We start from the raw sequence: 13,912 nt of genomic DNA on the forward strand, positions 1-13,912 counted from the left end.
AGGGGTGTATTGCCGACCACTTCTGGTCCGGCACACCAATCCCACATACATGTTCTTAGATAATCAGACAAATGACCGTTCTTTATGTTGTATATAAATTTCATTGTGTAAAAAAATATTTGTTATTTTACGCTCATCCAATTTTAACTGATTAGCATTTCTTTTATAGGAGTATCATAACGTTTGTTTAATATAAGGTGCATAGCTTTATTCTGAATTTTTTGCAGTTTTTCAATTTGCGAATCTTTCATAATAATGAAAATAGTAGAACAATAGATAAAGTAGGGCTCAACTATAGACCTATATACTTTTACATTATAATAATTACTTAAGTATTTATAGGTTCTTCTTATATACCAAATTTTTGTTTCTATTTTACTTATCGTGTAATCTATATGGGCGTCAAATTTTAATTTGCAATCTATTAAGATACCCAGGTATTTAATCTTCTTAACGTTTTCAATTTCCGTGTTATTAATTTTGATAGTTTCAATATCAGCAATGTTCTTTCTTGTTATAAAATGTATTTTGTTTTTTCGATATCAATTTTAAGTTTGTTAGCACACAGCCAAATATAAAGAGCATCTAAATCACTCTGTAACTTTTGTCTTATATCATTTTCGTTTTTACCATTTATTGAAATTAATGAATCCTCAGCAAATAGTTTTAAGATTGAATTAATATCATTAATGTAAATGTTGAATAAAATTGAAGCAAGAACAGAGCCTTGGGGTAAACCAATCTTAACGTCCACTTCATCTGATGATGTCGAACCAATTATTGTTCTTTGTTTGTGATTTGTTAAAAAATTTTTAAACCAATATAATTCAACATCTTGAATACCAATGCCTGATAGTTTTTCTAACAATATGTGTTGATCGATAGTTTCAAACGCACTTTTTAGATCAATGAGAACTGCTATTATCGACTTTTATTAAGTTCTTCTTTCCATTCAGCTAGAACCATGTTCAATGCCGCTTCACAAGAATGATTTTGTGTAAATCCTGATTCCTGAGGTATGAGTATGTTATTATTTTCTAGATATTCCACTAATTGGTTTTTATTAAAAGTTCTAACATTTTTTCATCACTGGCCAATGTATTAATAAGACGTAACTCCTCTGCTTTAATAGTATTTTTAACTTTACTATTGGGAAAATAATTGAAGTTTTCCACATACTAGGAACTATGCCACTTCTTAAACTTTCATTTATTATTTTAGCATAGAAAAAACCTAAATATGGCACCACATCCTTAACCACACCTTCCGTCATTAATTTTTTTCCACCTCTCTTGGCTTTAAACTTATGGACAAGTTCTTGGATGTCATACGTACTAACTTTGGCAAATTTAAAAACACAATTTGGCTTATTAGGTATAATGACGTCTCTATCTAAAAGTTTATATTTCTGCAAATATCTGTAATGCTAACTACAAAATATTTATTTAATTTGTTCGCAATTTCATATTCATTTTCGTATATTAGACCATTTATTACAATCTTTTTGATCGATGAATTTTCATTTACCATACTGTTTCAGATATTTCCACATCCTTTTACTATCGTGACTGTTCATATTTATATTATGTTCCATATGCTTAATTTTTTTAATTTTTATTAGTTTTTTGTATTCTATTTTTACGTTTCTGTATTCATCCCATTTTCCCGATATTTGGGCCAGTTTATACAGTTCAAATTTATATTTGTTCATATTGGCTCACTGTTATACCATTTATTGATTATCTTTAATTGAACTACTTTTTCATAAGTCAAATTTCGCATAACATTCAACGCATATGCGCAATTGATTCATAAGTGCTTCATTATTATTTATGGCGCACACAACCACTATTTATTTTAAACGCGGTTTTTTTTTAATGACCGGGTTTTTTATGTGTGACCGATACGTAAAAGCGGTTTTAGATTATTTAATTCGTTCTCATACAGCCCACCCTTCCGATAAAGGCGTTTTTAAAAAGATAGTGACTATTTATTTAATCCGCATCTCGCGGACGATTTACAGAAGCAAAGCCTTTATTTCAATTATCTCTTATTTATAAAATAACATTTATTTTCTTAAGAACTAATTTCACAAGGCCGCTTTGGCGTTGCGTCAGTTAGTGGATTGATGAAATGCCAATTAGTGGGAAATGCAGTATTGTTTAGGTAAATAAATTTTTAATTAAATCAAAAGTTTAAAGAAGGAACGGAAACGATATCGTTGCACTATGCGTTATGAGCTATTGGAATGCAGTTATGTTTACAGTGATTACTATGCCGCTGTGCGGGGTCTGTCTTTTGGTTTGATCTTCGATTCCAAAGAATTTATTAAGAATGCAATAATGCTGCTGTCAGCATTTTGGCCATTCGTGATTTTAGTTCAATTTGCTTACGTTAACTTTAGGCGGCATTTAATTTAATATTAAATAACAGAAGTTATTGCGTAATGAGTTTAATTAAAAAATAAGTGTGAGAATATGCTTTCTGTATTTGAACTTTATTTTTTACAATTTGTAATTAACTTGCATGCTACAGCTTTAGCGTTAACGATTGAGTTTCTTTTGTTGAATTCCAAAATAGAATTACTTTGATAATTAGGTACCTAAACGATAAAAGGCTGAATCTTTTCAACAGACACAATATAATTTTATTAACTTCTAATATTTTGTCTGCGTTGAACCTTCTGGTGGAAATGCTCATATACATATGGATGTGTATGTTATTCGTCCGTAAATACAAACAAGAATATTATCCTAAGCCTCCCTCAAGTCAAATATTAGACAAATACATGCATATGTACATATGTATGTATCTACGTGCATTCCCTTTGCGGATGTTGGAAGAAAAGCGACAAATTCAATAATAACAACAAATCAGTTATGTATGTACATAAGTCTTAGACCACGGCACAAAAAATATGACACGTTTAATTCAATCTTTTTCGCTCGCCAGTGGGGCGGCTCGTACTCGCATTGAATTTTTAACAAGCTTCAAAGTACTTAACTCGTATTTTATATTTTAATCATTCACAACGGAGGCTTAGTCTACAAGTAGAATAAAAACAAAATTGTTTATAGGAAAGAATGTCAAAAGGCAGAGTGCGCATATGGAAATCATCAGAAAAGCCTGCGGTTATTGAAATTCTGATACGGCTGCTTCAATGTGAAAAGAAATTTTAAAGTAGATGAAAAAACAAAAAAAAAACAATTGGAACAAACACGGTTATAATAACAACAATCATAATAATCGCACAATTCCAATCTAGCGGATGGGATTTTCTTGATGTAGCAGCAAATTCTCATGCACTTCACTTCAGTCAAGAGCGCACAGTGTAATGGTGTCACATAGGCTGCAGTCAAAAAGAGTGCTCAAGCTTAACTAAATATGTACATACTAGTGAACCCGCATGGCGTTAAAACGCCAACATTGAATTTAAATTTACCTTACTCAGAAGTAAACAAGTATTCCAAATGTTTCATCTAAATCTGTCCAGTCTTTTCTGAGTGAAGGGAGCTCTCGCATGATGTCACTATTTCACTTGATCAAATTTTAAATCACCCTACACAGCTAAAAAAATGCTAGCTTTAAAATATAAATTTAATATAACAACATTTTCACCAACAGTTCACGTTCATGATTTTCAGTGACGCATTTATTTTCTAATATTACGGTTTGGTGGTTGTCAGAAGGCATATTTCCATAGTCGTCTTAAATAACCTAGCAAAAGTGTATATGCATACAAAGATAAGTTATAGTTTCAGTGCGTTTGAAAGGCGCCACGCTCTCTTTTCAAATAGCCCCAATTTACTCTAGTACTCTATCATGAACACTTCCGGAGATATGCAGTATTAAACATTCGGTTTGTGTGGTAAGAACCACGCACCTTTTTCCAAAAGCCCCAATTTTTCTTCGTGACTATGTTCGAGTACTTTACATGAACACTTCCAAAGATATGCAGTAGTCTGTTCTGCCTTTTCCAAGTTGGATAAGGAAAAAAGCGAATGGGTCTGGTGGTAAACGAGTACAAGACGAAGTATCTCCAGTCAACAAACAAACAGTCAACACATTTGCGCCATGGCACCCACGTCACTGTTAACAGCTACAATTTTGAGAAAGTAGAGAATTTCGTTTACTTGAGAACCAGCATTAACACCGATAATAATGTCAGCATGGAAATCCAAGGCAGAATCACTCTTGCCAACAAGTGCGACTTTTGACTGATTGGTAATTCAGGAGTAAAGTCCTATCGTACGAAAACCACACTCTATAAGCCACTCATCATGCCCGTGCTGGTATATGGCGCAGAAGCATGGACTATGGCAACATCCGATGAGGCGGCTCTTGGAGTATTCGAGAGAAAGATTTTGCGGAAGATTTACGGGCCTTTACGCGTTGGCGACGGCGAGTACCGCAGACCATGGAACGATGAGCTGTATGAACTTTACAACGACATGGACATAGTGCAGCAAATTAAAATACAGCGGCTCCGCTGGCTTGGTCATGTCGTTCGAATGGACACCGACGCTCCAGCTCTGAAAGTATTCAACTCGGAACCCGCTGGTGGTAGCAAAGGAAGAGGAAGGCCCCCACTGAGATGGAAAGACCAGGTGGAGAAGGACTTGGCTTCACTTGGCATTTCCAATTGGCGGCAGTTGGCACAGAAAAGAAACGACTGACGTGCTTTGTTGAACTCGGCCAAAATTGCTTAGGCGGTTACAGCGCCAAATAAGAAGAAGAAGAGTGAGAGGTGCCAAGCCCCTTTTTCCAATAGCCCCAATTTTTATTCATGACTATGCGATTGATTTTATATATGAATTGGGAATGGTAATCCCGGGATCCCGGACTTTTTAAGGTCTCGAAAATCCCGGGATTCTTTGCAAGTAATCCCGGGATTTTCGGGATTTGTAATTTGCACTGATGGAAATAATAGAAACTCCTTTTCTTGACCAGTATTGGCTATATTTCTTTTGTTATTTAATAATTAATATTTTTAATAAATTTGTAGCTCCCCTGCCGTAAAATTTAGAGACAGTCTCTTAAAGCGCTAGTTCCGCCCTACACATTTCAGAACCATCTCTGAACTAGTGCAAACGGCTGCAGAGTGCCGCTTAAAAATTGAAGAGAAAGTGATCAAATTTAATATAAACAAAATAAAAAAAAATAAATAAAGATTTAATAGAATGCAATATGTGAAAGAACAGAAAAAGCTAAAAAATATATAAAAAATCGAATAATCAGAATTTTTTTTAATAAACTTATTGTCGCAGATGTGTCTAAAATGGAACCAGTTCAGAACTAGTTCAAAAGTTTGCAGAGGGGGGCAATTTCCACTTCGTAGGACATCGCCATGTAACAAGAGACAGTTGAAAGCATTGCGTTGGGATAGATCCAGAACCAGTACCGCCTCTTAAAGAGCTAGTTCTGCGCTATACATATAACACCGCGCGATAGTAAATTTTAAACACAAATATCAATATATTCGCGAAATCATCGGCCAAATATAGTAAAATTGCGTTTTTAGTTTTTCACTCTGATGTCAGTAATTCAAAAATGATTTAAAAAATTCAGAGAAATGTGCTTAGAGAAGAAGTATGAGTATAAAATTAATGTTGAAATCCTGTAGAATTTAAACAGATTCAAGTTTCTGGTGCAGAAGGGCTGGTAAATATTGAAAATGTAATTTTAAAACTTCATCCTTAAAATTTCGAAATATTTGTTTTTGAAAAAATTATACGTTATTATATATTACATGTTATATAAGCCATATCAACCCGATAAAATCCCCGAATTTCGTTCTTCTAACTTTGTCTGCTTAAAAATTACCTATTCATCCTTGTGAATCCAAAAGATTTAAATTTTTTAAATTCCTATTGCATTTGTTACCCATAATTTTATGCTACATTGAATTTTTTGAATAATTTTTGGAATTAATCATATCTTTGAAATTACAAAGTCCTTCGAAATAAATCGTGCGGTCAGAGAGAAAAATAAAAATGCCACTTTAAATAAAGAAGTAGGTTTCAAACCCATTTATTTATTATTTATTTCATGGCAGGAGAGCTTCTCAAACAATATAGAAGCAATTTTTTCGATTCAAGTTGTTGAAAAGTAATGGATAGTAAAAACAATCGTGCGGTCAGAGAGAAAAAATAAAAACGCCACTTTAAATAAAGAAATAGGTTTCAAACCCATTTATTTATTATTTATTTCATGGTAGGAGAGCTTCTCAAACAATATAGAAGCAATTTTTTCGATTCAAGTTGTTGAAAAGTAATGGATATCTAAATCCCGGGACTAATCCCGGAATCCTGGGATTGTGAGAACGCCATCCCGAAAATCCAGGGATCGGAAAAAGCCGAAAAATTAACATCCCTAATATGAATACCAAAATCCAGTACACTATCATGAACACTTCCAGAGATGCGCAGTGTGAAAAATTCAGTTTGTATGGGAGGTACCACGCCACTTTTTCAAATAGCCCCAACTTTTCTTCATGACTATGCGATTGATTTTATATATCTTGTACATACTAGAGGTATACGCCGCCGCCGCCGCCGATTTTTGTCATTTCTCACGCGCCGCCGCACAGTGCCGCGACTCCATACAAATGATAGACAAAAATAGAAGGAGTGGTCAGAATTGGCTGAAACTTCACACCTAGAAGTATTATGCCCCTCTAATTTTAAAAATGAAATCGGTTTTTCTGTACCGGTTACTCATTTCGAGAAAACCGAGTTTTTCTTGCATTTTTATATGAAAATAGTCATTGTAGACATGTGTTGATATAAGTGGAAGGAGGCATCAGAATGGGCTGAAACTTTACACCTGAAAGGACTATATCACGGCAATTTAAGAAAAAAAACGTTTTTCAGCATCTGTTACCATTTAATTAAAAAAATTTTTTTTTACAATTTTATAAAAAGGTGAAATAACTCATAATCATCGTAGACATATGTTTATAAAAACCGAAATAGTATTCAGAACTTGTTGAAACTTTACACCTAAAAGGACTAAGCCATGCTTATTTCAAAAATGAAATCGATTTTTCGGTACCGGGTACCCATTAAAAAAAAAAGATTTTTTTTTACATTACTATATGAAAGACAAATAAGGCATAATCATTGCTGATTGTGGTGTTTACGAAAACAGGAAGGAGTCGTAAGAATTTATTGAAACTTTACATCTGAAGTGTCTATATTACTCTAATTTTAAGAAAGTAATCGGTTTTTTTGTAACGGGTACCCATTAAAAAACACCGAGTTTTTGCACATGATTATTTAAAAATGAAATATGGCATATCATTGTTGCTAAGTGTTCAGAAAAATAGTCTTAATAGTCAAAATTCGTCTAAACTTTACTTCCTAAGTGAATACACTATGGTAATTTGAAAAATTAAGTCGGTTTTCCTTACATGTTAACCTTTAGAAAAAAAAATTCTTTTGATTTCATTTAAAATAAAGCATAATCACTGTTAAGTAAGTAAGTAATAATAGCTGTTATATGGTAATAACATATAATATGTTAATAAAAACCGAACTAGTTGTTATAATCACTCAGTTTCAGAGTCCTCAGAAGAGGAGGAAGTGATCACTGATTCAAATGATTCCATGCTTTTGTCTGCTTCGTCACTTTCAACAATGTATTTATTAAAGCTGAGATCAGAACCCTTTAAATATTTGTTTCTCTGTTTTATATTTCTTTTAAATGCAACTAATGGATCTGACGATAATATCAAACGAGTCATTAAATCCGTATTGCTTTGTACTCTTCCAGTTTTTCGAGAATGATTAAGCCGATATTTTCTTATGTTTTTGTGTGAACATTCTAAGGCTTCTTCTGATAATGAGCCTGATAAAATAGGTGGAAATACAGATTAAGAAAATAAATGAAAACATAGCTTTAAAATCATTACCTATTGGTAAATCAAAGTATTTAATTACATCACATCCATGTACTAAAACTTTATGCACTGAACTTGGCATGTTATACCAACCATAATTTTTAAGGTATAACTCTCTTGTTTCGTTCAACAAAACACTAAACTCTTGGGTTTTTATTTGTTTTCCACAAGAGAGGACTCTTAGCACCAGAGAAAAATTATGGATTAGAGACTTATCCAGACGAGTAATTTCTGCGGCAACGTCAATATTTTCAAAAAAACTTCGAGCTGTGTTTCCATCATTTGTTGTTCCAAACCCTTGCTTGACTTGGTCAATTATCAAACCTGTTTTAATTTTGAACTCTTTTTGGATACGGGCTTTAGTTTCAATAAATTTAGCCTTATTTTCCATTCTGACTTGCCATGTCTTAAAAGGCAGACGGTAGGCTATGTGTAATAGACATTCAAAGAATCGAATCCAGCAATGGAGGGTTGATAACCCAAATTTATAATGATCTGGATTTGGTATTTTGTTTTGTTCAATATTATTCATTTCTGTTGGGCTTGCATGACATATGAAACATCTGCTTGAGGAATTGGTGTTTGTTAAAACATTAGCTACTGCACCGTCAATCATAGTGCAATGCATGATGTAGGAAACTTCAGCAATTCCCTTCTTATTTTTAAAAATATCACATTCCAAATCATTAATCATCTGAATTATTTTATTATATTCTGAATGAATTACCGCCTTTCCTTCTTTCGTATAAACGAATTTCACTGGTCTACAGAACAGCGTAGAAGAGGGAGTTCGGTTGACCCATATTTCATTACCTGATGAGGAATCGATGAGCCTTAAAATGTGAAAAAATTTGGAAAATAGAGAAAAGATACATAAGAAAATAATTGATTTTATACGAACTTAAGTGGTAACAAAGCAATTACGAAAATAAATTCATCTGAGAGGTCTTCCGCGGAGAATTTTTGCTTATATCGACTGTGGCCAGAACTGCCATCCATTCCCCATTTACATATAAGTGAAAGTTTGCCCACTGGGTGTTTGTCTGCACAAACTTCTAAGATGTGTTTGGATGTAATATGTACAAGAGCCTTTAAATTAACTTCTGCTGAAGTTTCCGTCGCTTCTATATGTGGTACTAAAATTTGTTTTAATTGGTTTAACGCATACGTGCTTGGGAAAAAATCCGCATGTATATTGTTAGCAACTTTGCGTAGTCTATTATATTTTTCTTCCGATAAATCTAAATCTAAACACAAGGCCAGCGCTTCAAAGGGTTCAAGACACTTCTTTATAGTGTTATCAGGCTTCGTTTCATTTTTTGTTACTTTCCGTGCTGCATAAGTAATTTCTTCCGCACTATGTTCTTCAAGTATTTTACTAACCTTTCGCAATTTTTGATATGTCAAATACAATTTATTCATGAAATTTTGAACTCGCGTTGAGCAACATTTTCCACTAATAGTAAAACGTTGAAATTTTTGCACAGGTAATGTAATTACTTAGGTGAACAAAATTATAAAAAGACTCAATCAAAAAAAAAAAAAATATAAAAAAATTGGACCTCCCTGATGTGCATACATTTGTACTGTCATTTTCGCAAGCTGTTTTTGTTTGCTGCTTAAGCAAAATAGTACTCTTTATGCAGATGAAGAGTAATAGGTATGTTATTTATTTTTATTTTCTTTTTGTTCGCCTTTCGTCTAATCATTGGGCGCTGTAAGGTGTCTCGATTGCATTTATTTCCTTACCCGAATTGGTTAACATATTATTTGTAAACTGGTGTCATTGCTCTATATATATATATATATGTATATATATATATATGTAAATCTTCGTATACCTTTGTTTTTGGCTCCCATACCGTGATGCATATTTAAGTATTTTAATTAGCTGATAATTTTTTTCATTTCAAAGCACCCTGTACCTCTTAATTTTTTTTTTTGGCACTTTTAGCTTTAATTCAACACCTTATTTTTGAAAAGCGAACCAAAAATTTAGATCTTAGGGCATTCAGAAAAAGTATTGTAAATATAGATCAGCTAAAATAATACCAAAAAAAGGCATTTAGTCACTTTTTCAAAATTGAAAATTTTCAAATATTGGAAAAAGTTGGAAGAGATTTCGATTGTTTCTGTTAGTAGAGGGTCCAAACTACCATAACCAAAAAAAAAATTTCACGAACTTTCAGGATGTTCTTTTTTTTTGTCTCCAAAGTTTACCAATTTTCGGATTTTGGTATGTTTAATCATATATTTATTTATTAATAAAAAAAAAATATTTGTAAAAATTTTTTTTCCATGAACCATACATTTTTTGGTTTGTCGCATATATCTTTATCAAAGTGCAAAAGTTGATCTTGCTAGGAATAAAAATGTATTTTTAACAAATTTTTAACTGCGACCACTTTTATGTGCGAATCGCCGAAATGAAATGGTATGTAGAAAATAGGTGTACTTTGAGGGGGTGTGTGAGGCTGAAAGTTGTTTTTATCACAAAATAACTTATGAACTTCTCTTAGTTGGAGATTTAGCTGTAATTGACATCAAAATATCTAAGTTTCAAGACAGTCGATTTTTGTATTTTTGTCCACCTGCGCGGCACTGTGCGCCGCCGCGATATGAAAATATCGGCGCGGCGGCGGCGGCGGCGTTCGGCGCCTAAGGAATTTTGTACAAAATTTTTATTATGTATGTACATTGAAATACATCATTTGAAGGAACTAAATACTACTCGTTTAAAAACACAATTTTACGAAATGAAAATTACTTTTTTAAAGCAGGTTTTTTTTCATAATTTGGGCCACTGGACAAGAATATGATCTCCTTTATTTTTCCAAAAAGAGAGTAACTCAGAAAAAACATAGGTATCATATTTTTCGATCGAAAGCGTTTATTACAGTTAAGGGTAATTAGGGTCGAATACTGGTAATCTAACGCAGTAGACAACTCTTTCCAATACTACAACAACAAGAAAGTTATAACACATCAAAAACTTTAACGCCAATATCTCAGAAAGCAGTTTTAACCGAAGCAGCTTCTGTTCATCTAACTCATTAAATCTAACTCCTCAATTATTAGAGATAAAACAAAGGCAAGTTGATTTTCCTGAGTATTTTTATTTATATTTTAAACAGACTTTAAATAAAGAGCAAACACTTTTTTTTTGCTAATTTTTACATTCGTAAATAACTATTTTATTCTGGGGTTCCACGTACGTATACAAGTACTAGGTGGCTGTGTGAAAATTACGTTAGCATTCCTTAATGGTGATCAAACCCCAGGAAGGTTTTGCTCCCTCGCATCGCAACGTTTTCTACAAAGAGTTAAAGTTCCCCCTTTTTGGTAAACATCAGTATTATTTTTCATTACATTCGGTTCTCCTTAGAAAAATTTGGCGCTTCATATTTTAGTGGAAATGCTAAGCATCTATAAGCCATTTTTTTCAACAGTGGGTCAAAAAGGTCCGTTCTGGTTCGAGTTGATGGGTTAAACTTTTGGAAAAAAAAGTAGACCAACCTTGTTTTCAATATGTAATCCGCCAAAAATCGTAAGAACTCCGTAATTTAACATAACGGTTGATAAGATTATTGCAAAAATTTATTGAGAGCGACATAAATTACGCCAATAACTAAACTTTTAAATTATTTTTTTCTTTAAATTTAAATAGCATATACGGATCTGTAGAGAACATAGAGATCCGTGTGATGATGTATGTATATACCTCAGACCTTCTTCTGTTCGCCCATCAATCAGCGCCAGACACTCAACATTTTAATTCAAGTAGGAAGTAACAATATTTAAATTTAAAACTAATTCAATAATGAAATAAATAGAATTATAATAACAGAATAATTGGCATGGTGAATGCCTAACGCTGTCGAGTAGAAATGATAAGATTAGTAGCCTCATGGCTCTTTGAAATCTACCTTATGAGCAGTAGCGCCGGCGTTTCCAGACGCGCGGCGTCGCCGCCGCCGCCGAATATTTTTGAAGTTGACCACGCCGCCGCCGCAATGCCTGTCGGCGTAAACCTCTAGTACATACATCATGAAAATTTTGTACAAAATTCCTTAGGCGCCGAACGCCGCCGCCGCCGCCGCGCGGCGGCGCGTGAGGAATGACAAAAAACGGCGGCGTGGCTCGGCGGCGTATACCTCTAGTATGTAGATTTGTAGCTCATTAAATTGTAGTAGGTTAAACTGCAGATTTCCTAGGCTAGAAAAAGAGTTCATTTTTAATATATTTTTTTGCTGATGGTGGTAGGCATTTTCTCCCATACAAACGATAGTGTCGAGCATTGAAACACCCACCGAAATTTTTGAATCGACTTTAAATATGTTTTATTTATCAAATTCGTGTCAATATACTTTTGAATTTTATAGCGTATTGAAATTTGGTTTATGCATCCATTTTGGATAACAGCGGACTGTTTCAAAGCGCTTTATGAATCGGTATAAACAAGATGACATATAAGCCAAAAAGGACGTTCACATTAAAAGTTGTACCTAAAAAATACCAATTAATGGTTTAAAAATCGGTGTTTTGTATAGTTATCCATAAATTATATCTTTCTGAATCTAGCACACGCAGTTTAAAGTTCCAACTTTATGAAATATTTAGAAAAATTCGACGAATTTGCATCAAGATGTCAAAATTTTCAATTCGATCATGTTTGAAGTGCTTCAATTGCTTAACTGCTCAGATTTTTTTGCAGCCGTTCTTTTGCGAAATTTTTTTCAAATACCAAGTGCAATTTATAAAAACTTATGTTAATTTCTAAAATTTTAATTTTCTTCCTCCTTCTCAGCTCATTCTATTGCAGCCGACTGGGAAAATAACACTAGGTAGAATAGCGATATACAATATAGTTTCGTTCATCTACTTTTCTGGATAAAACATGTAAAACTGTCAAAAGCAAAATTGCTCTCAGAGAAAGAGGGCAAAACCAAAAAGTACGCTTTTCGGGTAAAAACTGGTAAAACTGTCAAATAAACCGTAGACGCCATAGCTTTTTTTTATCAGGAAAATTAACAAAAATTATTACAAAACTTGATATTTCTTCGCCACGATAAATATATCGTAAAACTGCAGAGATACTTATGTTTTTGCTTATTCAAATTCCAATTCGTTTTGACAAAATTGAATAGCTGATGGTTTGATAATTTACCAGATTTTACCAGCAAAAATTCTTCGGGTAAAATTTTGCAGCTTCTGACAAAGAGAGGGCCGATTTTACTTCCCATTTGTCCCCCACTTTGCCAGAGAACCGATCACGGGCACGCTTTTTGGCGAATTCCGGTAAATTCTTGCAGCTTCTTGCGAGTTAGGGAACGCAACTTATATGTATGTACATGCGAAACAACAACACAAACTTGGCAATTTATTCCAGTTAAACCATACATAGCCTTATGTATATGTATGTAAGTACAAACATATGTATCAGGGTTGTTGCGAATATTCGCATTCACATTCGCAACCGCGGAGCTTCCGCATAAATTTTAACTTCGCATTCGCAATAATCAATGCGGAGCATTTGCCAATGCGAGTATTGTGCAAGTGCACTGATAAAACCATATATGTAATACTCCTATATTGGCAGTAAGAGCTAGTACCGTCCGAAAACACTACAGTACAGATATATCAATAAACACGTACGAAAGAAAAGGAACACATACGTTTATAAATAAACATGTACACGACACATTTACAAAAACGGCACTCAAGTACACAATACATTGACAAAAACAGTACTAGAGTGTCTCGCTTTGATTTCGGAATGCTTACACATTGAGATGTTAGCTTACTACCAATAGAAGTATTACATATATGGATAAAACATATATCTGGCAAACAAAAAATTGTGGCCAACATTTTTTGCCTGTGGAGATGCTACGATTAGACTATGTCCCATGGCTGAAATTAAATATCTTGAATAACACTACTGCGTACTTGTTACTCGAGTGATACAAAGTTGTGAGAAGGATGCACAACAGCATGCAATTAATAAAAAAA

General features: G+C 33.5%; 1 protein-coding gene across 1 annotated transcript in view; it reads right to left on the reverse strand.

The window, feature by feature from the left end:
- LOC118736174 overlaps window positions 1–13,912 on the reverse strand; it is a 61,298-nt gene that overhangs the window by 31,144 nt on the left and 16,242 nt on the right. Inside the window, exons 3-4 of the mRNA XM_036466269.1 lie at window positions 8,802–9,283; window positions 8,162–8,733 (exon numbers count right to left, since the gene is read on the reverse strand). Coding sequence (XP_036322162.1) covers window positions 8,162–8,733; window positions 8,802–9,283 — 1,054 coding nt within the window. The remainder of the gene's footprint in view (window positions 1–8,161; window positions 8,734–8,801; window positions 9,284–13,912) is intronic.

Source organism: Rhagoletis pomonella, unplaced genomic scaffold, assembly GCF_013731165.1.
Source record: "Rhagoletis pomonella isolate Grant_MI unplaced genomic scaffold, Rhpom_1.0 Rhpom_scaffold_00003, whole genome shotgun sequence".
NCBI classification, from domain to species: domain Eukaryota; kingdom Metazoa; phylum Arthropoda; class Insecta; order Diptera; family Tephritidae; genus Rhagoletis; species Rhagoletis pomonella.